This window comes from Ictalurus punctatus, chromosome 14, assembly GCF_001660625.3.
Source record: "Ictalurus punctatus breed USDA103 chromosome 14, Coco_2.0, whole genome shotgun sequence".
Lineage (NCBI taxonomy): Eukaryota > Metazoa > Chordata > Actinopteri > Siluriformes > Ictaluridae > Ictalurus > Ictalurus punctatus.
This window is the reverse complement of record NC_030429.2, coordinates 13,039,104-13,066,570: the sequence shown is the minus strand read 5'-3', so window position 1 is coordinate 13,066,570 and position 27,467 is coordinate 13,039,104. Positions and strand designations below refer to the sequence as shown.

The 27,467-nt window shown below is 38.9% G+C and overlaps 1 protein-coding gene across 6 annotated transcripts in view; it reads right to left on the bottom strand.

Annotated features, from left to right (window-relative positions):
• Nucleotides 1-19,715: 19,715 nt before the first annotated feature.
• iftap (intraflagellar transport associated protein) overlaps nt 19,716-27,467 on the bottom strand; it is a 67,229-nt gene continuing 59,477 nt past the window's right edge. For 2 of the 6 annotated variants that reach the window (XR_006983591.2, XR_008397812.1), the window contains 2 exons: nt 22,292-22,637; nt 19,724-22,202 (listed from right to left, as the gene is read on the bottom strand). Coding sequence is in view for 1 of the 6 variants with exons in the window: in XM_053685659.1 (XP_053541634.1) it covers nt 22,592-22,637 (46 nt within the window). In the remaining 5 variants the exon portion in view is untranslated. Of the gene's footprint in view, nt 22,638-27,467 lie in introns of all 6 variants that reach the window. The other 4 variants (XR_008397811.1, XR_008397810.1, XR_008397813.1 and 1 more) reach the window with 4 other exon arrangements.

Sequence of the window (27,467 nt, the reverse complement as noted above, 5' to 3'; positions counted from 1 at the left end):
AGTTGAAATTATTGTTCTAGGCAGACAAACTCAAATGGTTTGAAAGCATTTCCGGGTAATATATTGTAGATACACCTGTACAGCACTGTACAACATTCAATACGTTTACATAGACAACAATAATCCGATATTAACTTGATTAAGACAATACTCTGATTAAGAAACTACCATGTAAACAGCGATTGATTACCTTATTCCGGCTAAAGGCATACTCAAAGTAAACACAAATCAAATTATGACATGTGGAGTATTCCTACTTTAGTCGCATTATCGATGTGCACTATAGACATGTACACACCTTAATCACACTGTTAACATCGTGTGGGAGTTTTCACCGCATTTGCGACAGGACACATACACACACGGCAGTGCTCAACCTCAAACAAGGGAGCATGGCTGCGTCCGAAACCGCGTACTTACCTACTACAGTAAATAGTAGGCGAAATACAGATATTTCTACTACTGTATAGTAGGTAAGTATGCGGATCTGGATGCAGCCCATGGCTTCAAGCAGTTGTCTATTTGCACGTATAGTATGACAAATAATTAACTACTCTTGAAGCTTTCGTAAAATTAAAAATTAAACACCCAAAACTGTATATGGTACCATAACGAAGACAAAGTGTATGTTGATACGTGAAATTCTGGAGGGAATGACGGACGGCATGGCATGGGGATGTAATGATGTGTGCCATTAATCAGTCTATGTTCTATAACATGTAAAACGGGAACATGAAAGGAATATTCTAAAAGCAACTCATGTAAACACCTTATTCACAATATTGTTCTATTCAGACTAAGGTCAATAATTAGATTATTGCTGTCCATGTAAACATAGTCAATGATGGCAGTGTTCAGAGCTGACTAAACACCTGTCTGAGAGCATTTCAGATTCACTCCAACATAACTCAACTCAATCCCAAATGCCTGCTGCTATAGTATCTAGCTTTCTAGTAAAATCCAAACCAGGGCTTATGAGCTGCTTGAGCTGAGGCCACTGCACAATCTGACTGAAGGAGCTTCATGGAGTCTGACGTCCGATTCCAGTCCTAATCAAGACCTTATTATTGTACCAAATGCACAAATCTTCTCCAGCAATTCTCCCAACCACTCAGCCAGCAATTCTTTCTCATTTTCTCTTATGTTGTATCTGTCTCTCTCTCACACCTGCTATCACTATTTCCCCTTTTCTGCCCTTCATCCAACAGCTGAGGAGGAAGGAGAAGGGAAGGCAATTGTGTCAGAAGAGATTTTCAAGAAACCTTGAGAGGACGGATGGCTCCCCATTAAGGTAATGAGGCACCAGGAATGGCTATGACGGTTCCCTCATTTGGGCCATCTCAACCCTGCCGCCTCCTCATGAGGATACACACCTAGCTCTGTAATGGCCTACTCAGTCTTGCTTTTCTACCTCTTTTTCGCCTATGCCTTCATCAAATTCTACATGGCATCTAGGGAGAAATGAGGATGGGGCTTAATGTTATGGTGCAATTCACTGCATGGATGCTAATCTATCTGAGCATATACAGACACAATGGAGAAATAACTGCACATATGGACTGGGATTGCATTAGAGCAAGTCTGTGTTAAAGTGTACCCTTTCTCCCAGAGGACATATCTCAGAGATGACTCTGGTATCACTTTGGGAATATTAATTTAGCAATACCACTACAAGACTGTCTCTTTCACAGTCTAACAGCCATCAGTGGCATCAATTGATCAGAACAGGATTTGCTCATATATCACTTTGCTTGTTAAATACACCACACACAAGACTTCTGCACACTCAAAATGGTAAAGATTTATATAGTGCTATAAAAAGTAGGGCCCTTTTTCGTGCCATATAGAACATTTTAAAGGTTCTTTATAGAAACATATACAACAGGTTTCATGTAGAACATTTATGGCACTATAAAGAATCATATTTTCTTAACTTTGCTTGGTTCTAAACTTTTGCTTGTTTGTTTTTTATAGCCCACTGATGATGATTCACACATTTCATTTTTTCATTCACATTCATTCATACCTACTGTGATGTTTTGGGGAGTTGGGAGGAAACCAGAGAACCCAGAGGAAACCTAGGTGGATACTGTGAGCACATGAAAAACTCCACACAGACACAAACCCTGGAGCTGTGAGGCAGCAATGCTACCCACTCGCCACACTAAAGTGAACAAACTTTGGTGATTATTCATCTGTCATTTCTTAAGTAAGAGGATTAATAACTTTTTATGCAGTGGAAGTATGTGAGAGAGAACTTAACCACTTTGCTGACCTTCTGGGAGAAACTATGACTAACTGTCATTATTTGAACAATACACATTCGGAAATGCAAAGAATCATGCAAATAGTTCTTTGAATTGTTACTGTTCTATATGTAACCACTGCCTTTACCTAAGAATCTTGTAGGACTCTTTTTTTTATGAGTAAATAAGTAGGAATAGTTCAGTTGGAAGTAACAATGCAGAATGAAAGAATAACTGTATGCGCTACTTTGAATTATTATCTTTTATGTTATGACATTTATGACAGTGTTGTGGTCAATGGGCGGTCTTAATTTTACTATAATGGCCACTGATTAATGACAGCTGTTTCACTCCTAATCACACTGCAGGAAATGTAGCTCTCACTTTGTGCCAGGGTCTTTATAACCCTGTTGGGACTAGTTCTGGAGAACTATCAACATTTTGTTTGCGACACATTACAAAACTGGGCACAGAGGTCATTCTGCAGTGATTTATTGTGTTTATCTATAAAATGTATTTTGCTGAGGTTTTTATTTTACAAATAGATAAACTATGTTTTAATAGATTCTTCTTTAACCTCATATTACTTCTGCTGCACTGACATATTTGTTGACAGTTATGTGGTTTAATGGTGGTTTGGGGCAGCTGGTATCAAATGGCTTATTTTGTATAAAGTCACACTGCACACTGATTCAGTGTTGCACAGCAACCATTACAGCATACCCACTCTGCCACCCACTGACCAACACAGTCAATAGTGATGAATGTCCTTTCGACAGTCTGCGAAGGACAGCAGGCAACAGAGTGAAAATTAAACTTCGCAATGCCAGACCAGTCTTAAGCTTCTCCCTCTGATTCTCTCTGAAAAGCAGTTTCTGCCATATATCAGAAATGCGTTCTAGGGTGGCTGTGAATTGATCTGTTGTGGTGTATGTGCAGTGGCAGTGATGGGCTGTGGTGGCAATACTTCAAATGCTATAGATTCCTTAAGGGCTGAGGAAACTAGCAAGCGGGAAGAGGAGCAGGATCAGCATTTTAAGCTCTGACAGCAGAATCAGTGGTTTCTTCAAACTGAGAAACAGCACTCAGCTCAACAATTTATTTGGCAGAATTTTATCTACGATAGCAAATAGTCCATTATGTATTGTATAAAACGTATTGGTTTATGTGCAACAGTGAATATGTCACTGTTTTAATTAACTAAAACAGATTTATGAAAATGTAAGCCCATTCTACACTGGACTCTAAATTACCTCACCAATCCTGACCAATTCACAATTGGTATTATTGTTTTTTTAAATACTGTATTTAAGAAGTGTCACTAGTAAATACTCCAAAATGACTTAACATCAGTTTAGGGGGATATAGGTGACAAATGCTGATGTCAGTGACTGTTTTTCAAAATACCATCTAGAAGTGCTCTCCAGTGGTATCTTAATATGCTTTAAGACATGTACTAAGACCTCTCAAACACTAAGACATCAAGTTGTAGACTTCTGTTTGGCCTCATTAAACATTTACTGTGCTTTCACATATGCAATATCTATTTTTTTTAATCAAACCTTGCTGTGTTTTCTCCCTTGGTGCAATATGTTTAAGCATGTGAGAATACAGCAATTGCAACTGTGCAGGCCTAAACAACTGGTCAGAGAGTGTCTGAGTGAGATGGTCCTGGTCCAGTTCCAGGTGAGCACTAGCACGGATTGAATGCAATAAGAAAGTGAACCAAACGTGCTGTGTATTTTGGGTTGTGGGTGGCAATTTACACAAGTTTCAGAAATGCTGATTTTCTTCGTACTAGCATGCATATGTTGATCAATGCCAATCACCTGTAAATTACAGGAATGTCACCAAATGCAAATCAGATGTGTGGGGCACACAGCGGATTTGCATTTGGTGATACCCACAAAACTCCATAAAACAGCTGCGATAGAGTTTCTCAGGGGTAGAAGTGAAAGTTATTTTGACTCATATCAATGCCAATAAAAAAATATATTTTAACAGTGTAACAGCACCTAAAAGGACAAAATCTGGAACCAAATTACAGAAAATGTGAATTAGATCTCCTACTAGGTAACCATGGACATCAAGCACTTCACACATGAAAACCGCAATGTTTAATTGTTTTTTTTTTATTCAAAACAAAGCGTCCTGGCAAATCCCACATGATCTCCCCAGTGCCATCTTAGAAGAAAAAGAAACGAATGGGCATATGTCTTCAAGAAATAAATGGTCCACAGCACACTAGGGAGTATATGATTAGTTCTCCTTTTATACAGCAGTATTTTTAATTGAATTAATTAATTAATTTCTTTAGTTATTGCCATTAATATCAAACAACTGGATTTCACAAATGTTTCATTAATTTTTTCGTATGACTAAGAATACAGAAGCTATTTAAACTTGACAGCACAATCCTTATATAAAAAAATGTTTTAAATACGTAATTTATGTAATTATTTAATCATTTATTTAGCACTGATGCATTGTTCATCATTATGACCAGTTCATTAAATAGATTAAGTATGATTTCAACCTACACTTAGTTTTGGTTCATTGAATAATGTGCAGTGTACAAAATATTTCGATGTGCAGTCTAAAATTAAACCAAGCCAAACAGGAAATGAACCATGAGTATCCATTTTGCTCTGATTCAGACTCAACAAACAGACTCCTAGGTGTAAAAGTGCCCTTAAAAATTAAAATGGGATTTTTAGGTCCAGGTAACACAAAAATGGCGCTGCTTGGTTTGCAAAAGGAGGCAACCAGCAGGATGTGATTTTTTGGCTGAGAAATTTCTTGGCAATCCAATTGAAATATTATATTTAGCAAATTATCCACAAAAACATTGTATATCATAAGGTCAGTGTTGGTTCACAATACCTGTTTCAATTACAGGTTTATGTCACCTTTAGATACTTGAAATATAATACAAAATCCTTCATGTCTGTGACTGGATGTTAATCACTTTTATCAATCGAGGAAAGCTTGAGGTTAGATATATAGTGTTCTTCTGATTGCAGCAAACAGGGCAGGACAGGAATCAGTGTATTGGCAAAACCATATGTCACATTTATACGCATTTTAAAATATGTGAGCTAGAGACATTAAAGAGGAAATTCGACCAAGTAATCATCAGTATTTTATAATTTTAAAGTATCTTAATAATTGGTAAGTGGGTCAGAGCCTGGGTTGGTAGTGAGTTCAAGCTCCATCAATGACAAGCTGCTACTGTTGGGACAATGAGCAAAGCTCTTAAACTTATCTGCTCCAGGAGCGTTGAATCATGGCTGACCCTGACCCTAGCTTCCTCACAAGCTGGGATATGCAAAGAAAAGAATTTCACTTTACTCTACATAATCTTGTTTGTTCCCACTCAACTATATCAAACTGAATATTAATTCTGGTCTTATATGGAAAATTACACTAATGTTAAAAGACCATTTTTCCTGAACAGCATAAACTAATATAACCTCACATGTATTAGTGTATGCTGATTAGACCTTAAGTGTATGGTTTGTCTGAATGAGTTTAAGATTGAATGAATGTAACAGTCTAATCCTCTCTGAAAGTTCACACCTCTCATTTGTTCCCTGTTAGATTTTTTAATTTTCTTTGTCATTTTTCAGGATGGCTTTTCACTGACTATGGGCCAGCTGTAACGAGATCGCTCTATACATCCAAATATGCAAAGAAACCTTCTATCACTTTAAGCAAGCAAGGTTTTTAGAATGTGTTTTTAGTATGTTTCAACTGAAAAGGCCACAGTGTTTATTTTCCTCCAGAATACTTTATCTAATCAACTTTAGCAGATTCAGTGAAATGTGTTGGACACAGTATGTATCTTCTCTGAAGGTCAGCCAACTAAAGTTTCAACTTTACCATATAAAAAAGCAGCAGCACTACCCACCTGAGATGAAGCAGAAAACATTTCCACTTACCTGAACAGACTTTCTGGGAGTATGAAATTTCTTATTTGGGGTTGACAGCTTCTCAGTAATAGCTGGCTCGTTCAGACACAGCTCCTGCTCCATTCTTTATGCACCAGCTTCCATCACAGACAGAAGAGATGTGCAGTATTTCAGCAGGAGTGAACTAGCCCTGCTGGCTGCTGTACTTTCAGGCAATGAACTAACTCAACTGGCAATTACACTCCCTGCAAAAAAAAAAAAAAAAAGCCTAATTTCACTCTCACACTGTTGGAGTTTAAAGATTAATGCAAAGTAAGGTACACTTGGTCCTTCTTCAAAGCAGGTTTCTTTTTCAAGTCAAATAAGACATGTAATGAGGTCCAAATAGATAAGAGATGGAACATATGTTAAGCTGACAAGTAAACACAATGGGACTGTTCTGCCTTTGACACAAAGGGGATAATGTTTTGAAAAAAGAGTTTCACAGCGAGACCAATTTCCATTCTATACAAATAAGAATCGCACTTTATTTAGTGAAAGTAAACACTTAATTGACTTCATCTATAATTAGATTTTGAGTTCATTTATGAGTAGTCAAATGTAATGTTTCACAAATATTTAATAAAACAGCATTTGAATCAGCATATTTTCAGCGTGTGATGGTCAACCTTGGTATCACTGCATCATTGTGTTATATAGAAGGCTGTAATAAATATTTATCTTCCAATACCAGCTGCATTTTCAAAAGGGATGATGGATTCCCCTGTCTGTGCCCACCTTTGAAAGCTTGGATCATGCATATTAAACACACATTTCCAAACAATTTTTAAACGTTGTCATCTTCAATGATGCATTCCATCAAACATTTCAAAGGCATTTTCCCCACATGGACTTGTGTAGGTGGCAGAATTTCTGTCTGGAGTTGTGATGAGAAAATATGCAGAAGTCTTATACAGTATGTAGTGCATAAAACCCTCAACACTATTAACTAACATTTTTTTAAGTAATACGAATCAAATTAACTTTCACATTTATTTATAATGCTAACAGAAATTTGACAGATAAAATGTAGATGATAATCACTTGTTACTGAAATTTGTAGAAAAGAAGCTCAATTGAACAAAACAGCCATATCCTTTCTCTGTTCGTTCTGGAGAAAAATGTATTAAATATTAGCTATATCTAATCTACACATATCTATTTTGGAAGAGTTATTGGATTTGTGAATAAGATGGAGATATATCAAACCATATTGATAAGTACCATATCTCTGTAACGCTCCGAAATGGGCTGCACTGTTTGGGGCTCATTAATCTTGCCTGCTGATGTGTGTGTGTGTGTGTGTGTGTGTGTGTGTGTGTGTGTGTGTGTGTGTGTGTGTGTGTGTGTGCGTGCGCGTGTGTGTGAGTGTGTGTGTGTGCGTGTGTGTGTGCGTCTCCCTGGCAGCTCCTCTCATTGGCAGCAACTTAAACACCATGGTGACCCTGCTGGAGGAGATGCCATGCAGAAATAGCTGGAATTTGCCTCTTTCAACTGTCTGTGGGTTGGCATGATATGAAATATGCTCTCTTGTTGTTTGCTTCATGTATCTGTTCACCTGCGTTCTTCAATTAACACTGCTCCTGGCTGAAGAACCATCTCCTGAGAGAGATCTCTCACTACTACCATGGATGTGTACAGGTCTACACTGTAAAACCGAATGTTGTCTTTACTTAAACAATCAAGTAATCTTGACTAAACATTACTTAACATTTTGCATTTTGGACCCATAACTCAAAAATATAACTTAGTTTAACTTATTTACCTACAAAATACATAAACTTAAGCTTTCAAGTGTTATGAACTCAAAATCATGATTCATTAAAATAGCTCATGCTGGTCTTCCTTTGATGTGATTTGCCATGCAAGGAGTTCTGCCTGGCAACAAGAGAACTAATGCACTGATTGGTAGATAATTACTAAAGTCTAGTCTGAGCTAGTCTGTTGGTTGCTGCTGAGACCAGTTTCAGTGTGAAGTTCAAGAAGGGAGTTTTTCATCGTGTTCCATTTTAAGTAAGTAAACTTATTGTGTTGATATAAATTTATTTTCTGTGAGTTTTAATAGTGAAATATGTTTGCTCAATTCCTAATGGAACATTTTATAATAAAGGACAACACAGCCATAATTACAAATGTTTCCCGGCCGAACTTTGCTAACGTAACCATTAATTAACAATATTTTAATGATGGTTTTGTGATGGTATGATAACTGAGATATCAAATGATTCTTTATGTGATTTGAAATATTTAAGCATATAAATTAATAAACTTAATCATAGTTTAATCGTGTATTTCTGTGAGAAAGAACATGGCAGCTACTGCTGAGACCAATAGTATTTTTCCCGGTCAAACCTTGCCAATGTCTCCATTAATTAACGACATTTTCATGATTTTGTGAAGGTATGATTAAGAAATAAACTTATTTCATATTTTGACTTGTGAACCACAAACATTTCGTAAAGTATTAATCGTAGGTTAATCACATGTTTTGAGAAAGAACATGGCAGTTATAGCTAAGAACAATTAGTGATCTTTCATAGTTGATGAAATCACAGTATATCTTCACACTCGTCACCAGTAATTAGCTACAGAGCGATCTAGCAATTTAATAGTTAAATTTAGTTAGTCTACCTTACAGCATGTTTGTCACTTTTTAAAGCCAGAGACATTTATTTGCTGGTTTAGGCGTATTTTGAATAACGTTATTTAAATATAATTTTATATTATAATTAATTATAAGGTAATTTTCTTTATGTTTTTGCTTTGACCCATTTTTAACCCATTTCCATTACAGTATAGTGTGTACTCTATTTCATTAATATTGTGAATATTGGTCAATTAATATTGGTCAATAAAGACATTAAATATGCTATTCTGTATGTTTTATTTCAGTTTGGTGTGTTTTCACAAAGCTTAAACAGTCAAAAGTAATAAAAATTTAGTCAATTTGATATAATTTACAATTAATTTTTAATTTCAGTTGAATTTTCAAGTTTAGTTCACTTAAATATGTAAGTACACTTGAAATTAACACCAAGTTAAATGAACTTAATTGTTTAAGTACATTATATAAACACCAAGTTCGGTGAACCTAACAATTTAAGTACAGTCTACATGAGTGCCAGGTTAAGTGAACTTAAATATACAAGTTTTGGGAGACCCCACTACTCAATTAAATTGAAGAAACGAGTTTACACAATTGAGTTCAGTCAACTTAGGTTTTCCAGTGTAGGTGTTAAGAGACATGTGGCTTAAAGAGTGAAGAGTCATGTGGTATTCCTTAATGCAGAATCCTGTTATAATTCTCTATGACTACTGTCAGAGCCATGCTGCTATAGAAAATTAATCAACGCATTCTGACCAATCAGAATTAATAAATTGACCACATTGCGGTATAAAGGGAAATTGTGCTTGTTCTTCCACTACATTTATGACATTCAGTTGAATGAAAAGTCAGTTTTCTTAGTAACAATGTCTTCATGGTACTAGTGTAATTGGAGGACTGCTTACGTATCGCAGTCAGTCAAGAAGACTCCTTGTTGGTGTCTATTTTCAGCAATAAAGACTGTATTCCAAATGCCAAGACTTCATAGCTCAGAGATACACTTTTAAGTTGTTTTCAGCATTGAGAATCAATTAAGATAAAAGAGCAGTTGGCAATAGTGTTTTCAGTTTCTTCAGATAAAATCAGTTTGCCACACTTAAGTTGAGGGACTAAAGAAAATTACATCACTCACACTTCTCTCCAAGGTTGAACTCAGCCCAAAAGAGCACAAGAAAAAAAAAAATCCAATAAATATCTTTTGCTTAGAACATCGTCTGTAAATAAAGTGAGGAAGTTGTGTGTGCACAAACAGTAAACACAGTGATGAATTTTAACATGGGTGATATTTTGCATAATATGTTTGGAGGTATCAGTTTTGACTACAAGACATCATTATTATTAGCTCATTTCAAAATTGTCTGGAAGCTGACTTTAGCTGCTAAATAACATCTGTCAGAATGTGCCTGAAATAAAAACACAAACATAATAATGGTACTAAAGCTGCTATACTGACACTAATTGCAAATACTGACACATCATAACAAATAGTATTTGTTATGATGATCAAACTGTCATCACACGATCATGTCAGGAGGTTCAAGAACAATGTAAGATGTGTTAAGCTTAATCGTGCAATAAAGACATAAAATTAAGGAACTATAACTCATGGCTGTGGATTTGGTCAATATTGGCATATGGCACATAACTCTAACCTGCTCTCACAGCTTGTATCATTTTTCTAAGTATGTCTGTCAGAGGGCAAGTGTTGATGATGATTATCATCAGCTCCATCCTTATTACCATCAACACACCCAATTGCTATGTATTGATTGGCTAAAACATGATCTGTCTGTGCTGTGATATGAAAATAATTTTGATAAAGTATAGGGAAAGGCATAAACAGTGAGAGAGAGAGAGCTGTATGGTTCAGTGCTAACAACAAGGACAAACAAACCAAGAACATAATGGCAGGAAGCCGGCTATGAAAAGGTCCCTTATGTTTGTAATGCAATCTTATAATTAGGATCAAATTCCATTAATGGAAGCCCGTCTTCAGCAAAAACTCAGCTTCATTAAGATGGCTGGGGACACCAAACATCTTGCCAGCATGCACACATACCAATTTCAATTCCAGTCTCTATTTCATTCTACTTTTCATAATGCACTGAGCAGGGAGTAATTCATTTACTTTTTGCCTCTGCATCCCCCGAACAACCTAATTATAATGCTAATGTTAGGGCAGAAGAAGAAAATTGGGAGGGGAATAGTAGTTGGAGACTAGCGAGGCTATCACTCCCTTCCTCCCAGAACCCCCCTGATGAAATCAGCTAGACAGCAGAAAGTGCCTGGTCAGCAGCAGGCTTGTGACCCACAACTGGGACTTGGAGGGGGAGGTGATACAAGTGCTCACTTAACACTGCTCCGCAGGGCATGGCAGCCAAGGATCTCTTTACTCCCAGGAACAAGATACACTGTAAGTAGCTTCATCTTCATATGGTCAAAGCATCTTTCACTAAGACTCAGGGGTCTCATTTATCATGTGTACAGCAAGTTCTAAGTCTGTGCGTAGGAACTCCCAGTACTCCCAGTAAATTGGTATTTATCACACGTGCAATATGCACAAGTTATGGGTGTTGATAAACCTTTTTTACATAATTTACATTTACATAAAGAACTGTCCCCAAATCACTGTACATGGTAAACAACTTATTTTTAAAAAATCCCAGTGGCACTGCTTGTTGTGGACAACATGGAGTATGTCAAAATGTCAAACAAGTTGAACTTCATCAACAATGAAGTAGAGTAAAACAAAAAATGGTAAGCGATATGAATGCATGCAAGGCTGCCTACAGATGATCAGTGGCAAAACAGCTTCGCACTGGTGCAGCCATTGTTCCCCTATGGAGAGTGTGCTTGGATTGCTCAAATTTCCACACAAATCCAGCTTTGACCATGTTTTATGCTAACCTATTCAAAGTGCAACCAATAAGATAAGCCCTCATATGTGGTGTAGCAAAGATCCATGTTTTCTCCCATCTTCTCCAAAGGATGGCCAAAGCCAGAGGGTTTTTTTTTTTTATAGTTGAGAAACATACAGAATGGGCTAGCTCTATATTTTAAATGCTTCTTGATGACATACTGTAGCACCTCTTCAATTTCATGGTAAAAATGCTGATCATTCAGTTGTTGTTTTTTTTGCAGTGAGTAAACAGCAAAATGCTGATTATCTGTAGGCGGACTAAGACATGGCATAATTCAGATCATAGTTGGTTGGGAAATGCCAGACCTGTCTTCAATTTCTCATTGAAATGTATCCGTGGCTAAAAAACCTTAAAACAGAGATGAACTAAATTTGAGAAAAAGAAATTGACTGATGAGCCAATCATCACTCTCAGCAAAGAGATTCCTGCACTTCTTTAAAAAACACAATCCTCCTAGTGCAAAGATGTGTGGGCCAAATTTTCAATTAGGACATATTCTAATCAGTATTTAGATGTCTCAATGTTTTATACAATTTTTACTTAATATTTCACCTGTGTCACTGCTCTGCACCTTGTTGTGAGAACCAAAATCAATAATTATGCTGTCAGTTATACTGATATGACTGACAATAAGTGGGCTAGAGCTCATCATAATCAATTTATCCACTTTTCTACCTCTAGGGGTTTTATGCTACACCATTTGAATATGATCGATATGTAATAAAACCCACTTCATTCATAATATTTGCTTTTCACAACATACAGTAGGATTAGATGTACCTTATATTTAAATATAAATAATAGCTAAGCGCTCCAGTAAATAACCAAAATATTAATGTATACATTGAAATAATAAGCCTAACAGTTGAAAAAAGTTAAGGGGTCCCTGGCTATAAAGCATTTGAGAACCCCTGGTCGAGGCATAATGGAGCAATTATGTTTTCCATTTACACAGAATGCAGCAGTTAACCATGACATTTCAAGAGATTGTAGGAGTTAAATTGTTGGATTATCATGCCTGTGTTCATTCTCATATCACTACAGTGGAACAAAATCCAGTTGGAGGAAAAGGTGATGCCGAATTGCATTTTCAGGGTGTTGTCCTGCCACTGCTGAACATCTGTCCTCTGTCCATTAAGTTAATTAATACAATGCTAACCTTCAGTATATGATACAAAGCAATGACATCTTTTTCACACATTATTTTCAGGAGAGGACATATCCAGGGATTAATATTATTAAGTGTGTAATTATTCTGTGTTATAGATCATGGCGTGAAATTACTATTTTTGCATGTGTGAAAAAGAGATTTCCTGTACTAAACAAATCACAAGATTTCAAAGCATACATGCAAAGTCATATCTCATTTGCCAATTGACTCATTACATGCTTTCTAAAGAAGGCAATTTGTACAGCTCACTGGTATTGTCATGAAACAAATATGAAACTAGCAATTGACATTTAATTTTAGCTCAACACTGACTTAACGAGATGTTTTAATACTATGTGTTCTTTATAAAACACTAGTTTCAAGAAAACATATCTTTTAGGGATTTTTAACAGCTGCACAAATATCAAGAAATTCATGTGAAAACAATGTCAGGAAAGATTTGCTGTTTCTAATGTGCCAAAGTCAGGGAAAAAAGTTCCACTGAAATTGAACTTACAATTGCATTTACATATGTTCACTTTGCATAGTGACGTGGGCGAGATGGAGCAAGTGACATCTCTCTCAGCACTGAGGGAGCTGTCTGGAGGCTGCTTTAACAAGATTCCCCAACGAACAATGCAATAAGAACCACAAAAAAAAACACACAGACAGGTCTTTTTTGTTCCTTACTCATCTGAACAGGGCACAGAGGCATGACGCCTTAACACCAAATGCAATTATCTTTGCAATTCTGAAATCTAAGCACAACTAACCCACTCCACCAAATGCACAAAGTGAATCAGGCGAGTGTGTGCTCAGGTTTTCTCTTCTCTTCTATCAAGGCCAATTCTTACAAGCAATTGTGCACATTTTAAATAGGGCCCAAAAGTAATAAGTGTATGTATAATGGAACACACACAAATTGAACTGCCCAAAGTAAAACACACCAAATACATTAAGAACTGTTTGTAAATCAATAAGCACTCCTTCCCGATATCAACCCTTGGTGGATATAGCCTAGCCAAGTGAATAAGTCACCTAATGATGCAGATTCTGGTGTGGAATTGGATTACACCGCCTGAATCCAGAAACATGCAGAAAAGTTTTATAGCTCGAGTGCAAAACCTAAGACATGTAGTCATTTAAATCCATGTTAACTAAGGGGGCCATTAAAATTAGACAGAAATAAGACATCTCACTGGTGGCAAACAGCTAAGGATGGCAATTAGCTTAAACATTCTCCTAAAGACACCAATCATGCATGTAATCACCGTTGACGAGTAAATATGCCTGTTGATTTTGATGAAAATTTAAAATGTGTGCTGGATGGCTTTCATTATAATGAGAAGTATGAATAAGATGTACAGTATAACACCAGTGCTCAATTAGTAACATTTAGATTAATTTATGTCTTTTCTTCAGGACTACCACAAATCAATCAATGAACCATAAGAGCAATGGCTATTAGCCCAATAAATTCCAAATGACAAATACAGCAACCATCTAATATATATATATATATATATATATATATATATATATATATATATATATATATATACATACAGTGCATCCGGAAAGTATTCACAGCGCTTCACTTTTCCCACATTTTGTTATGTTACAGCCTTATTCCAAAATGGATTAAATGCATTATTTTCCTCAAAATTCTACAAACAATACCCCATAATTACAACATGAAAGAAGTTTATTTGAAATCTTTGCAAATTTATTAAAAATAAAAAAACAAAAAAAGCACATGTACATAAGTATTCACAGCCTTTGCCATGACACTCAAAATTGAGTTCAGGTGCATCCTGTTTCCACTGATCACCCTTGAGATGTTTCTACAACTTGATTGGAGTCCATCTGTGGTAAATTCAGTTGATTGGACATGATTTGGAAAGGAACACAAGGTCCCACAGTTAACAATGCATGTCAGAGCACAAACCAAGCCATGAAGTCCAAGGAACTGTCTATAGAACTCCGAGACAGGATTGTATCAAGGCACAGATCTGGGGAAGGGTACAGGAACATTTCTGCAGCATTGAAGGTCCTAATGAGCACAGTGGCCTCCATCATCCATAAATGGAAGAAGTCTGGAACCAGCAGGACTCTTCCTAGAGCTGGCCACCCAGCCAAACTGAGCGATCGGGGGAGAAGGGCCTTAGTCGGGGAGGTGACCAAAAACCCGATGGTCACTCTGACAGAGCTCCAGCGTGTCTCTATAGAGATAGGAGAACCTTCCAGAAGAACAACCATCTCTGCAGAACTCCATCAAACAGACCTGAATGGTAGAGTGGCCAGATGGAAGCCCCTCCTCAGTAAAAGGCACATGACAGCCCACCTGGAGTTTGCCAAAAGGTACCTGAAGGACTCTCAGTCCAAAGATTGAACAAATATTGAACTCTTTGGCCTGAATGGCAAGCTTCATGTCTGGAGGAAACCAGGCACCACTCATCACCTGGCCAATACCATCCCTACAGTGAAGCATGGTGGTGGCAGCATTATGCTGTGGGGATGTTTTTCAGCAGCAGGAACTGGGAGACTAGTCAGGAACAAGGGAAAGATGAATACAGCAATGTACAGAGACATCCTTGATGAAAACCTGCCCCAGATCACTCTGGACCTCAGACTGGGGCGAAGGTTCATCTTCCAACAGGACAACGACCCTAAGCACACAGCCAAGATAACAAAGGAGTGGCTACAGGACAACTCTGTGAATGTCTTTCAGTGGCCAAGCCAGAGCCCAGACTTGAACCCGATTGAACATCTCTGGAAAGATCTGGAAAGATCTGAAAATGGCTGTGCACCGATGCTCCCCATCCAACCTGATGGAGCTTGAGAGATCCTGCAAAGAAGAATAGGAGAAACTGCCCAAAAATAGGTGTGCCAAGCTTGTAGCATCATTTGCAAAAAGACTTGAGGCTGTAATTGGTGCCAAAGGTGCTTCAACAAAGTACTGAGCAAATCCTGTGAATACTTACGTAAATGTGCTTTTTTTTTTTTTTTTTTTAATAAATTTGCAACGATTTCAAACAAACTTCTTTCACATTGTCATTATGGGGTATTGTTTGTAGAATTTTGAAGAAAATAATGAATTTAGTCCATTTTGGAATAAGGCTGTAACATAACAAAATGTGGGAAAAGTGAAGCACTGTGAATATTTACCGGATGCACTGTATATATAACATTTTGACTAACTGGCTCAAAATCCTAAGTGTCCATGCAGAAAACATAAACCCACTTATTATTAATAGTCCTCAGTTAACAGGTTGTGATCCTCTACCACAGCTGCACAATACACATGAAAAACTGAGCTCTCTACACCCTTTTCACATTGATGTATTCCCGCAGCAAAACCCTAGAGTCAAAATCCATCAGCAAATGGTACTCAGTCACTGTATTTATGCGGCATATCCTCCCAGCATATGAAAAAACCTACATTACCAGTCAAAAGTTTCAACAGACGAGAATGAATATATATTTTTCACTGTCTTAAAACATTTTGATAAAAGCTTATCGTTAAAAGTTGTTTTAAGACAAATGTAAGCAATTAATTGATGTATTTATTTGTGATTTTTTTTTTAAACCAGTGAGGGACGGAGCCTGTTTGGTCATTTTTTTAAAAGCCTTCTGTGTGCAGTTGGTTGAGGAGATGCCTGTTATGAAACGGGAGTAGAGGCAGAAGCAAGCGCAGAACAATGTCTTTATTTTTGAACAGAAGTCAATAAACAAGAAACGCGGTCTAGACAGGAATAGATGATCTAGGTTTAAACATGGAACTGGATGTGAGGCATGAAACAGAAACCGGACACAAAAACAAGACCGCTTAGCATACTTAACGCATTCACCATTACGTTCACTTGTTCAAGGAATACTGCACAACGTGCACAGTAACACGAGGGCTTTTAATAACAAACATAATCACTATTGACCATAGACAGCTAGAACCAATTATGACACACCCTCGAACATCAACCGATGCTTAAACAGGAAGAGAACAAAACCAAAACAAAGGCATATGTCCATAGGAAACAGTTCCTTCCGTAATTTCGTGCATGCCGCAGTGCCATCTGCCGGCGAGGTCGTGACAATACCAAGCATGTGAGAGCTTCACAGGGATTAGACACAAAATACTCTCAATATTAAGCAGTATAAATATGTTTTAATTAAAATATGATTAAGAGTATAAATGTTAAATTTCAATTGTATCAACTATATGCAAATAAATTCTTTATAATAATAATAATAATAATAATAATAATAATAATAATAAAGCACAACTGGTATCCACCTTTTGATTGTAACATGAACTTTGTGAGGCAATACCCAAATACCAACTTTACAAATTGCTGGTCACTACAAAGTGCACAATTACAGCCCAGGGGTTTTAACATTTTGAGAAGCATAGTCCAAGTGCAAGTGCTAATGGGGTGAGGAAACAAAATGTTCAATAATTTGCACAACAAATTGTCAAAATTACTAGGAACTAACTCCTGGTGTGATGATTTTAACTAATAAATAATTTGTTTGTGCTAGTTTAGAAACCACAGCTCTGGCATACCAATATCACTAATATTTACTATTGTATAGGTTGGCTTGACTTTAGATAGCATGTCTAAATTCTTACACTAACTTTACTGTATAGAACAACCTCTGCATAGTGCCTTATATCCTACCATGAAAAGAATAGTTCCATTTCTGCAGACTGTGGTGCACCGTAATTCTTCTGCACTCTGTGGTCTGATTTATAAGCACTGTTGTGTTATGGCTGGAGGGTGCTACAGAATTAACTCATAGGTTAAATAATAATTTCTTCATAGAAACCTACACTCTTAGACAAAATGAGAACCTGTCTTTAAGGGTTTATATATATATATATATATATATATATATATATATATATATATATATATATATATATATATATATATATATATATATATATATATATATAAGGATTCTACTTGTTGCCCTTTCTAATAGGGTTTTACATAGAACCAAAGAACTGGTGTCTAAGAGTGTACTCTAATGACTGATCATAAAGTACTGTAATTCCTCTGTGCCACCCTGACATAGTTCACATATTTTCTTCTGTTGTAGTTGTTATTGTTGTTATTATCATAACAATAACTACTTCTTCTGGGTTTTTTTTTCTTCTTCTGTTGTAGCTGTTGTCAGTTTTGTGATTGTCTTTTTTCAATTTTGAAAAAACATTTTTTTTTTCTTCCCTGTTGTAGTTGTCACTGTTATTGTTTTTCCTGCTTTTGTTTATTTTTGGTGTTGGGTGTGGATGGTGGAGGGTATATTTAGGCTCACCTATGGAATTGCAGTATTGATCTGTATAATGAGAGTTTTAGTCACAGAAAAGGGGAGGATTGCTCTCAAAAACAGGCACACTTACCCCCATTACTTCTGAAGCACAAACTCATACATGGTCATGTATGAACTGAGCTGCCCTTAATATCTGGTAAACAAGAACAATTCCTTAATCCATGCAGGAATTGCAGCATTAATATGTAATACTGTTGGATTACTGGATCTGCAGGAAGCTTTGTTTGTTTGCCAGGAATAAATGCAATGAAGTGACAAGCAGGTCTGTCTGTCAGCGTCAGACTTACTAAGGTATTTAATAAGATCCTTTACTTCACAAGAATGGATAGAACAGAATATCTCACCCGGCATGAAGCCAGGTACATGCATATGCATCAAATGAGATGCATTCATGATCATCTATATTCTAGTATGCTTACATGCACATGTGTTTTCACAATGACTAGGTTGCTGAATATTATTTCAGCTGACTAGGTGGCAATTAAACATATTAGAAAGGAAGATCTGAAAATTTAATTTCTATGGCTTATTGTGCTTAACCAAGATTTTCTATGTAGTGGTCTAGCATGATGAAAGCTTAATGAAGAAATGCATGTTCTTAAGTGCCAGGCCTACATTTCTCATAAGAAAAATAGAAACATGACTCTCCTGGAAGATTGGAAGGTAATGACAAAGCAAGAGAGATAGATAGATAGAGAGAGAGAGAGAGAGAGAGAGAGAGAGAGAGAGGGGTCAGCTGGGATCACCGGCACTAGTTCAGGTTAGATCAGAATTTAAGTCCTTATTCAGCTCCTCCAGGAAATACTAAATTCATCTATCCTGCATGCTCCATAGCTGCCAGTCCGACCCTCTCATTGATTAGTAGCTCTCTGGAAAATGGAAAAGGACAGCGTCCAGGCAGAGCCTTTGTCTCCATTGTTGAAACATGATGCTTCTCAAAGCTACTTTCTACAATTAATGTCCCAGTACATCAGGGTTAGTTAAGCTTGTGGTTGCAGCAACAAAAATTGTGTAGATTCAGCATCACTGCAAATAGGAAAGGTCTGACTAATCAGTAATTAGTGTTTGCTTTGAATGTACCAAACAGTATATCTGTATATTAAAAACTGCTGCATACTCACTGCTACTTCATGCTAAAATACCTTAATTTCTTCTTTATGTGCCACCCAACTATTATGTAATCATGATATTACTGCTTGTCAGATGATATCCCACTCAGATAATAAGAGGTAATAGTTGCAGATATGAGTCTGCATTTGGGGCATTGGTTAAACAGGGCTAAATTGCTGGGTTCAAACAAAAAGATCAGTTATTTGCTTGCAGTGTTACGAATTATGGCCCATCACCTTTGATTATGTCTGTCTACCAACAGCCCTGAGCTAGATCAGGAAAGGCAGGGCTTCAGGGAATATGATCTCCCTGTAGCAGTGTTCACACCCCCAATGAAAATTAGCATTACATTAAATTTAGAGGAACAAATGCATTTTTATTTACATTTATAGCAGATTATTTGATTAGGTTTGTACATGCTAGCCTATGTAAAATACTGTGCACTCACAATTATGGACATTAGTTGTGCAGGAAATTACAAAACTACTCAGACATTATGGACTCTCTGGACATATGAAGTACAGTTGCCCTTCTCAAAGACATCTTGTGTACAGACTCACCTCTTACCCAAGAGTGAGATCGTGGAAATGAGAGATCTAACTGAGAATATTGGTGTTAAAGCTTTTTCCACATTCTTACATTTTGAAGGACAAGCTTAAAGAGACCAACACCTGTACTTATAGTGAGATTATCATTCTGAAAGGGCAAGCATATTAACTGAATATGGTGGCTAATATGAAAGGGAATTTGAACCTTGATGGATGGAGAGATTTTCTTCTTGAACAGGAGTCAGGGTATGTGTTTAAAAGAGCTGTACTGCCCCCTATCAGATCTGGTGAGTACTGCAGTTAAATTGCTAAAACAGGGGCTAATGCACTCAGCTGTGCTATGTAGCCATGTTCCTTGTAAATTCATTGAGCAGCCATAATCTATTTGGAAGATACCAATGCAGATAGCAATGCACATCACACAGATTGCATATCACAGCTGCAGCGGTGATAAACATGTACCATTTCACTTAGTGCACAGGCTAAATGTACTTGAGTTGGAGCCAGGTAAGGCACAAATGTGAATTGATCTGTGCAATCACATTGATGAACGAGGGGAGCCAAAGCCTCATTTTACAATGCCAAGTGCTGCTGCCATGCTGCAGCCCCTCTTATTGTGTGTTCAAGCGAAAACAGTAAGGGTAAACCCAATCAAAATGTTATGCAATGGGTGCTGAGCAAGAAAGGATAGTTTTCTCCAGCTATACAAAAAAAAAAACAACATTTTTTTTAAATCAGGATGTCTGTTCAATAGGAAAGAGAATTGTGTATATGAATATATTCCAAACCGGTGTGGGAACGTTTTTTTTATGCATGTCAAAATGTACTGATCAACATTCATTAACAAGTTATGGCTACTCAAAGCTGCAGCAGGACAAACACAGACACACGGCAGGCAGAGTAGATGCAAAACAGAAAGTGCTTTTATTTTAATATGTGTAGGAAAGGGGAATTTGAGGGTGTGAGGTCTTCGTGTGAGGTCTTCGTGTGAGGTCTTCGTGTGAGGGTGGTGGGCAGGGCAGTCTTCCTGTAGTGGGGAGCAGCATACTGACTGAGGCAGGCTCGAGGCGGGACCCAGGAAGCATGGCGCTGGCAGGGAGTATTGGCCGGGAGAGCAACGGAGCCAGGGAGCATCTTCGTCGGCGCTGTTGTCTTCCACATCGGCTTCTGAAAGGCAGAGGGAAATGAATGTCAGTGTGACTAGCATTGGAGACGTGTCTCACCTCTCTGTGCTGCTGCAGCCCTTTTATTCTGCTGGATGGTGAGTAGCTGCCACTCCCATCATTGGCTGCCAGCCGTGTGTGTTTCTGCTGCTCTGCACCTGGACAGCAGTTGCGTGAGGAGTGTGTCGGTGCTTTAGTGCGCGGGCTGCATGCTTGCCGTCACAGTGCCCCGCCCCTCAGCTCCAAGCCTACTGCTGGTGATGGTTGGGCCCATAAGGCATATTGGAACGAGAGGCCATCTGCATTTCCATGGTGGGCCCCTGCCCGGTGCTGCACCTGAAAAGAGAAGTCTTGTAATGACAAAAACCACCTGGTTATCCTGGCATTGGTATCCTCAGCTCGGGCTATCCATTACAGAGGCACATGGTCGGTCAACAAGGTGAAGTGCCACTCTGCCAGGTAATAACGCAGCTCCTCTATGGCCCATTATATTACCAGGGCTTCTCTTTCCACGGCCGCATACTTTGTCTCTGCGGGTTTTAGTTACCGTATTACGTATAGGACCGGGTGCTCTTCCATGTCGAATGTGGACCGTGAAAGGCAGGTTGAAGTCAGTGTTCCGCAGAATGGGGGAATTGGTGAGGGCCTGCCTGAGGGTTTGGAATGACTGCTCTGTCTCCTCGGTCCGGCGCACCTGGTCCAGCTGTCCCTTTTTCATGAGGGCCGAGAGGGGGGAGGCTAGAGAGGAGAAGTTAGGCATGAATCTTGTGTAGCTCTTCCCAGTCTCTCCACCAGGTCATCCACTCGGGGAAGGGGGTAGCTGTCGAAATCAGAGACCTGGTTCAGCTTCCGGAAGTCATTGAAGAGCCTGATACTGCCGTTGAGCTTCGATACTACGACAATGGGGCTGGACAAGGGGCTGGCAGACTCCTCAATGATGCCATCACGGAGTATCCGGTTGACCTCCTACTCAATATCCCGACGGTGAACCTCCCGGACACGATAGGGCCGCTGTCTCACCACTACTCCCGGTGGGGTCTCATGGTGGACCAGCTGCGTCAAACCAGGGGACGAGGTGAAGACGTCAGCATACTGGTCTACCAGCTCCGTCAGCTCTTTGTGCTGCGTGGGGGTGAGGTCCTCTCCTCGGTGGACCAAGGTACGCTTGTCGGGATCTATGGGCATAAGGCAGACACCACTAGAGCAGTCTTGACTCATTTTTTAAAGAGGTTAATGTGGTAGAGTTTGGTGTCAGCATGCTTACCCGGCTGTTGCAGGCTGTAGTTAACGGCCACAACCCTCTCGAGGACCATGTACAGGCACTGCCAGTGGGCCAGGAACTTGCAGGAGGCATTTGGGAGCAGGAGGAGGACTCTTGACAGTTACTCTGACAATCTGCTCCTGCATCTCCTGGACGTATTCTCCCAGGGAGTGGAAAGGAGAGGGCTGCTCTGCCCAAGCCTCCCGGGCCACGTCCAACAGTCCTCGGGGAGGGGGGGGGGGGGGTCTCTCGGATGGCGAAAATGATTGTTACCTCATCCTTAGGAGCAATTATCATAGGCAATCAACCAACTGGCATGTTTTCAGGAGGTGGGAGGAACCATGAACACCTAGAGGAAACGCATGGAGAGACATGTTAACCAGTAAAAGGACCATATAATTAGTCTCAAATTGATAACAACATCAGATTAGGGAGCAGTACAACAGCTTTATGGTCAGCACCACATGCCACTTGTTTAACAATGATTTAAAAATTAATTAAAAATACTCTTTCCCCCAAACCATTGTGCTGGCTTATATGTCATTCAATATATCCTTATATCTCATGAATGTCAAATGAGAGCTTATTTAAAAAGCACAATAAAAGCAAAGGCTGTAGAACATACACTGCATCACAAGACTGCCTTCATAATTTTCTAGCATTATGCTGTGCCATGGATAGGCATGTCTCAGCATCCCTGTTTGCCAATGTGACTAAACTGGAGCCTTTTTTTGTTGTTTGTCTTTCTTCTCCCGGGGTGAATGTCATTACACTAAAGCCTTTAGAGTGGATCAATTGTAGCACATGATATGCATCAAGTGGATAATTCAGCTCCACAGCCCCACATCGACTTTCCTGGCGAATGAACAAAAATGTCAGAAATAAAGTTCCCAAAACCTTTATATTAGTCATTTCAGCAGAATCAGCAAAACAGTTCTTTTATCAGCCCAACTTCGTGACAACCATTATTCTTGTTACCCTGCAAGTCCAACGGTCACACATTATCTGTGAAATGTTTCACTGTTCCACGAACAGTTGATGGAGAGTCATTATTGAGCCTTTTTTCTCTCAGCACAAATAGTACTTCTTCCTGAGAGAAGCTGAGTGAAACAGAGGGGAAAAAAGGAAGGGAGTGGCAGAGAGAAGATGTGAATGTAGGCCACTCTCTTTCTTGTCTGTGTTTTTTGCCAATTCTAAAAAGGGTAAGGGAAGAGATACTCATCTTATTTGTGGGAAAAGCAGGCCAATAAAGAAACAGAACTGAGACATGCACCGTCTGTATTACAGTGATGGTTATAGCTTGCTAAAATGGTTGGTAAAGAAAATAATATACAGTATCTCACAAAAGTGGGTACACCCCTCACATTTTTGTAAATATTTGATTATATCTTTTCATGTGACCACACTGAAGAAATGACACTTTGCTACAATGTAAAGTAGTGCATGTACAGCTTGTGTAACAGTATAAATTTGCTGTCCCCTCAAAATAACTCAACACACAGCCATTAATGTCTAAACCGTTGGCAACAAAAGTGAATATAATCCTAAGTGAAAATGTCCAAATTGGGCCCAATTAGCCATTTTCCCTTCCCGGTGTCATGTGACTTGTTAGTGTTACAAGGTCTCAGGTGTGAATGGGGAGCAGGTGTGTTAAATTTGGTGTCATCACTCTCGCACTCCCTCATACTGGTCACTGGAAGTTCAACATGGCACCTCACTGCGAAGAACTCTCTGAGGATCTGAAAAAAAGATTTGTTGCTCTACATAAAGATGGCCTAGGCTATAACAAGACTGCCAAGACCCTGACACTGAGTTGCCATACAGAGACCATACAGCGGTTTAACAGGACAGGTTCCACTCAGAACAGGCCTCACCATGGTCGACCAAAGAAGTTTAGTGCACGTGCTCAGCGTCATATCCAGAGGTTATCTTTGGGAAATAGACGTATGAGTGCTGCCAGCATCGCTGCAAAGGTTGAAGGGGTGGGTGGCCAGCCTGTCAGTGCTCAGACCATATGCCGCACACTGCATCAAATCGGTCTGCATGGCTGTCATCCCAGATGGAAGTTTCTTCTAAAGATGATGCACAAGAAACAGTTTGCTGAAGACAAGCAGACTAAGGACATGGATTACTGGAACCATGTCCTGTGGTCTGATGACACCAAGATAAACTTATTTGGTTCAGATGGTGTCAAGCGTGTGTGGCGGCAACCAGGTGAGGAGTACAAAGACAAGTGTGTCTTGCCTACAGTCAAGCATGGTGGTGGGAGTGTCAAGGTCTGGGGCTGCATGAGTGCTGCTGGCACTGGGGAGCTACAGTTCATTGAGGGAACCATGAAAGCCAACATGTATGGTGACATACTGAAGCAGAGCATAATCCCCTCCCTTCGGAGACTGGGCCGCAGGGCAGTGTTCCAGCATGATAACGACCCCATACACACCTCCAAGATGACCACTGCCTTGCTAAAGGAGCTGAGGGTGAAGGTGATGGACTGGCCAAGCATGTCTCCAGACCTAAACCCTATTGAGCATCTGTGGGACATCCTCAAACGGATGGTGGAGTCAACATCTGTGATGTCGTCATGAGGGAGTGGAAGAGGACTCGAGTGGCAATCTCTGAAGCTCTGCTGAACTCCATGCCCAAGAGGGTTAAGGCAGTGCTGGAAAATAATGGTGGCCACACAAAATATTGACACTTTGAGCCCAATTTGGACATTTTCACTTAGGGGTGTACTCACTTTTGTTGCCAGCAGTTTAGACATTAATGGTTGTGTGTTGAGTTATTTTGAGGGGACAGCAAATTTACACTGTTATACAAGCTGTACACTCACTACTTTACATTGTAGCAAAGTGTCATTTCTTCATTGTTGTCACATGAAAAGATATAATCAAATATTTACAAAAATGTGAGGGGTGTACTCACTTTTGTGAGATACTGTATAATATAGAGGACTAAGCAGCAAGAGAAAATCAAGCAGAGGAAGACAGAGAGGGAAAGAAAGAGAAACATTTGGGCATGGGATACGCCTTTCTTAACTAAAAAATATCAATGTATTGTAGTGTCATTAGTTCACTGTACATCAGAATAAAATGGCTTTAACCTCTGTTGTGCCACTTCCTCCATCTTGTGTCAGTCACCATCTTCGTTCTGCCAGGCATTAAGTCAGCCTAATGTACACTATGTCTATTTTCTAGCCTCAGTCTTTACCAATTATATTTTTTTTATTAATTTCAACAAGTAGTATAACTGTAAAGGTTCCATATCTATTGTATCTACTGTAATTAAATATTGTGCTGGCTCTAGATAGTGCTTCAAGGTGTATTGTTTATTTGATTTTTTTTATTTGCCTTTTTTTTTTTTTTTTATGGATACTGCATGCTCAGAAATAAGAATTTGCTGGATATATATTGCCAGGTGATGTCTGAGCTTGAGTTTTGCTGTACTGATGCTATTGAGAGGAACTGTGTAGCCCACTTTTATGAAAGCACTCAAGACCATTAACATAGTGTCATCACTAAAGCAGCTCCTGTTTAGAATAATTTTCATAAACAGCAATTCATTGTCACAGCAATTACTGGAATACCGCTGTCAGTCCCAGAGCAGGGAGCCAAAAATGATTGTTTACACACATAACAAACATTAATCACACACATCCTCATCGGCTCACTCTGGAGGAAATGAGGTAAACAGAAAGTGTGAGAATGCCAGAGACAGAGAGACTTTTAACTTTAAAAAGCCCTTTCTTTTAGCATTCTTTGGAAAAAAAAAGGATTCAAAAGGTGCATGTTGTGTAAAGCATTTCACAATAAAGACAAAGAGGCGCAGAGCAGGAGGGAGAAAGGAGAGAGAAAGTGTGTGGGGGTGGGAGCTAAATAAAAGAAGGACAGGTTGAGGAAATAGTGAGAAAGTAAGAAGGTGGGGGAGAGTGCTTTATGCAATGCTAATATCTCGCCTTCATACTGCAACCAAGATGAAGCAGCAGGTAAGACGCACTCTTGAAGATCCCTGAAGTAATCTTCGATCGGCATTTTGAACACAAGCCTCTGCTAAAGTTCACACCTCATTTCAGCATAGAAAACAAGCTCTGAGTGTGCACCAACACAAGCCATGGACAATTACTCACAACACATTATCAACCAGACATTTTTAAATGTGACATTAAGAGAGTGTGTGAAGCAAGACTGCTGGGCAGCAGTATGATTTGTGTCCATCCATCCATCCATCTTCTATACCACTTTATCCTTTTCGGGGTCACGGGGAAACCTGTAGCCTATCCCAGGGAGCATCGGGCACAAGGCAGGGTAATCCATCGCAGGGCACAATCACATGCACATTCACACCCATACATACACTACGGACACTTTGGACATGCCAATCAGCCTACCATGCATGTCTTTGGACTGGGGGAGGAAACTGGAGTACCCAGAGGAAACCCCCACAGCACAGGGAGAACATGCAAACTCCGCACACACCCTAACTGTACTAGAGGTGTACTAGAGTAAACTAGTGTAGAGTGTACTAGAGTGTACTAGAACACACTGATTGCAAATACAAATAGTTTGGTGGAATGTTAGGAGCCCTCAATAAACCGAGATATCGAACAAATCAAGTCAACAGCAAATGCTGAGAGTTAGGTAGCACAACTTTAGAAAAAAATCACACCAGCAATGCAGCAATGAGCAGGGATTTTCAGCCCTGTGTGTAATTGACTTTCATGGCAAAAGTGATGCTTCATTAAAGGTGGTTTTGTCACTCACCTGCGTGCCGACCCTGATGTAGCCGATCAATACAATAGTGTGTGGTTGATCTGCAGTTTAACTAGTGCCAATCTAGCAGAGTAATTAAGTTCGCCAAAAGAAAAAAAAGTTTAGATTTCTAATGAGAATGTTATTCACAAATATAATTGTTCAAATGTTAATTTTGATACTGTTTTATAAAAAAAGATAAATGTTTCCTTTAATGACATGCAAATGGGAGGAGCCTCAGGTAGTTTTCTCACGCCTTCCATCACTTCCTCTCCAGTCTGAGTTTTGCTGTGAGAGAGATGGTGGGTTAAAATTTGCTCTGCTCTATAAGTGCTAAAAAAATTTGTCTTTTTATTTTCATGATATCATAGTCAAACACTCATTTTCAGGAGAAATGAATGATAATGTTTCGTGTGGTTTTTTTTTGTTTTGTA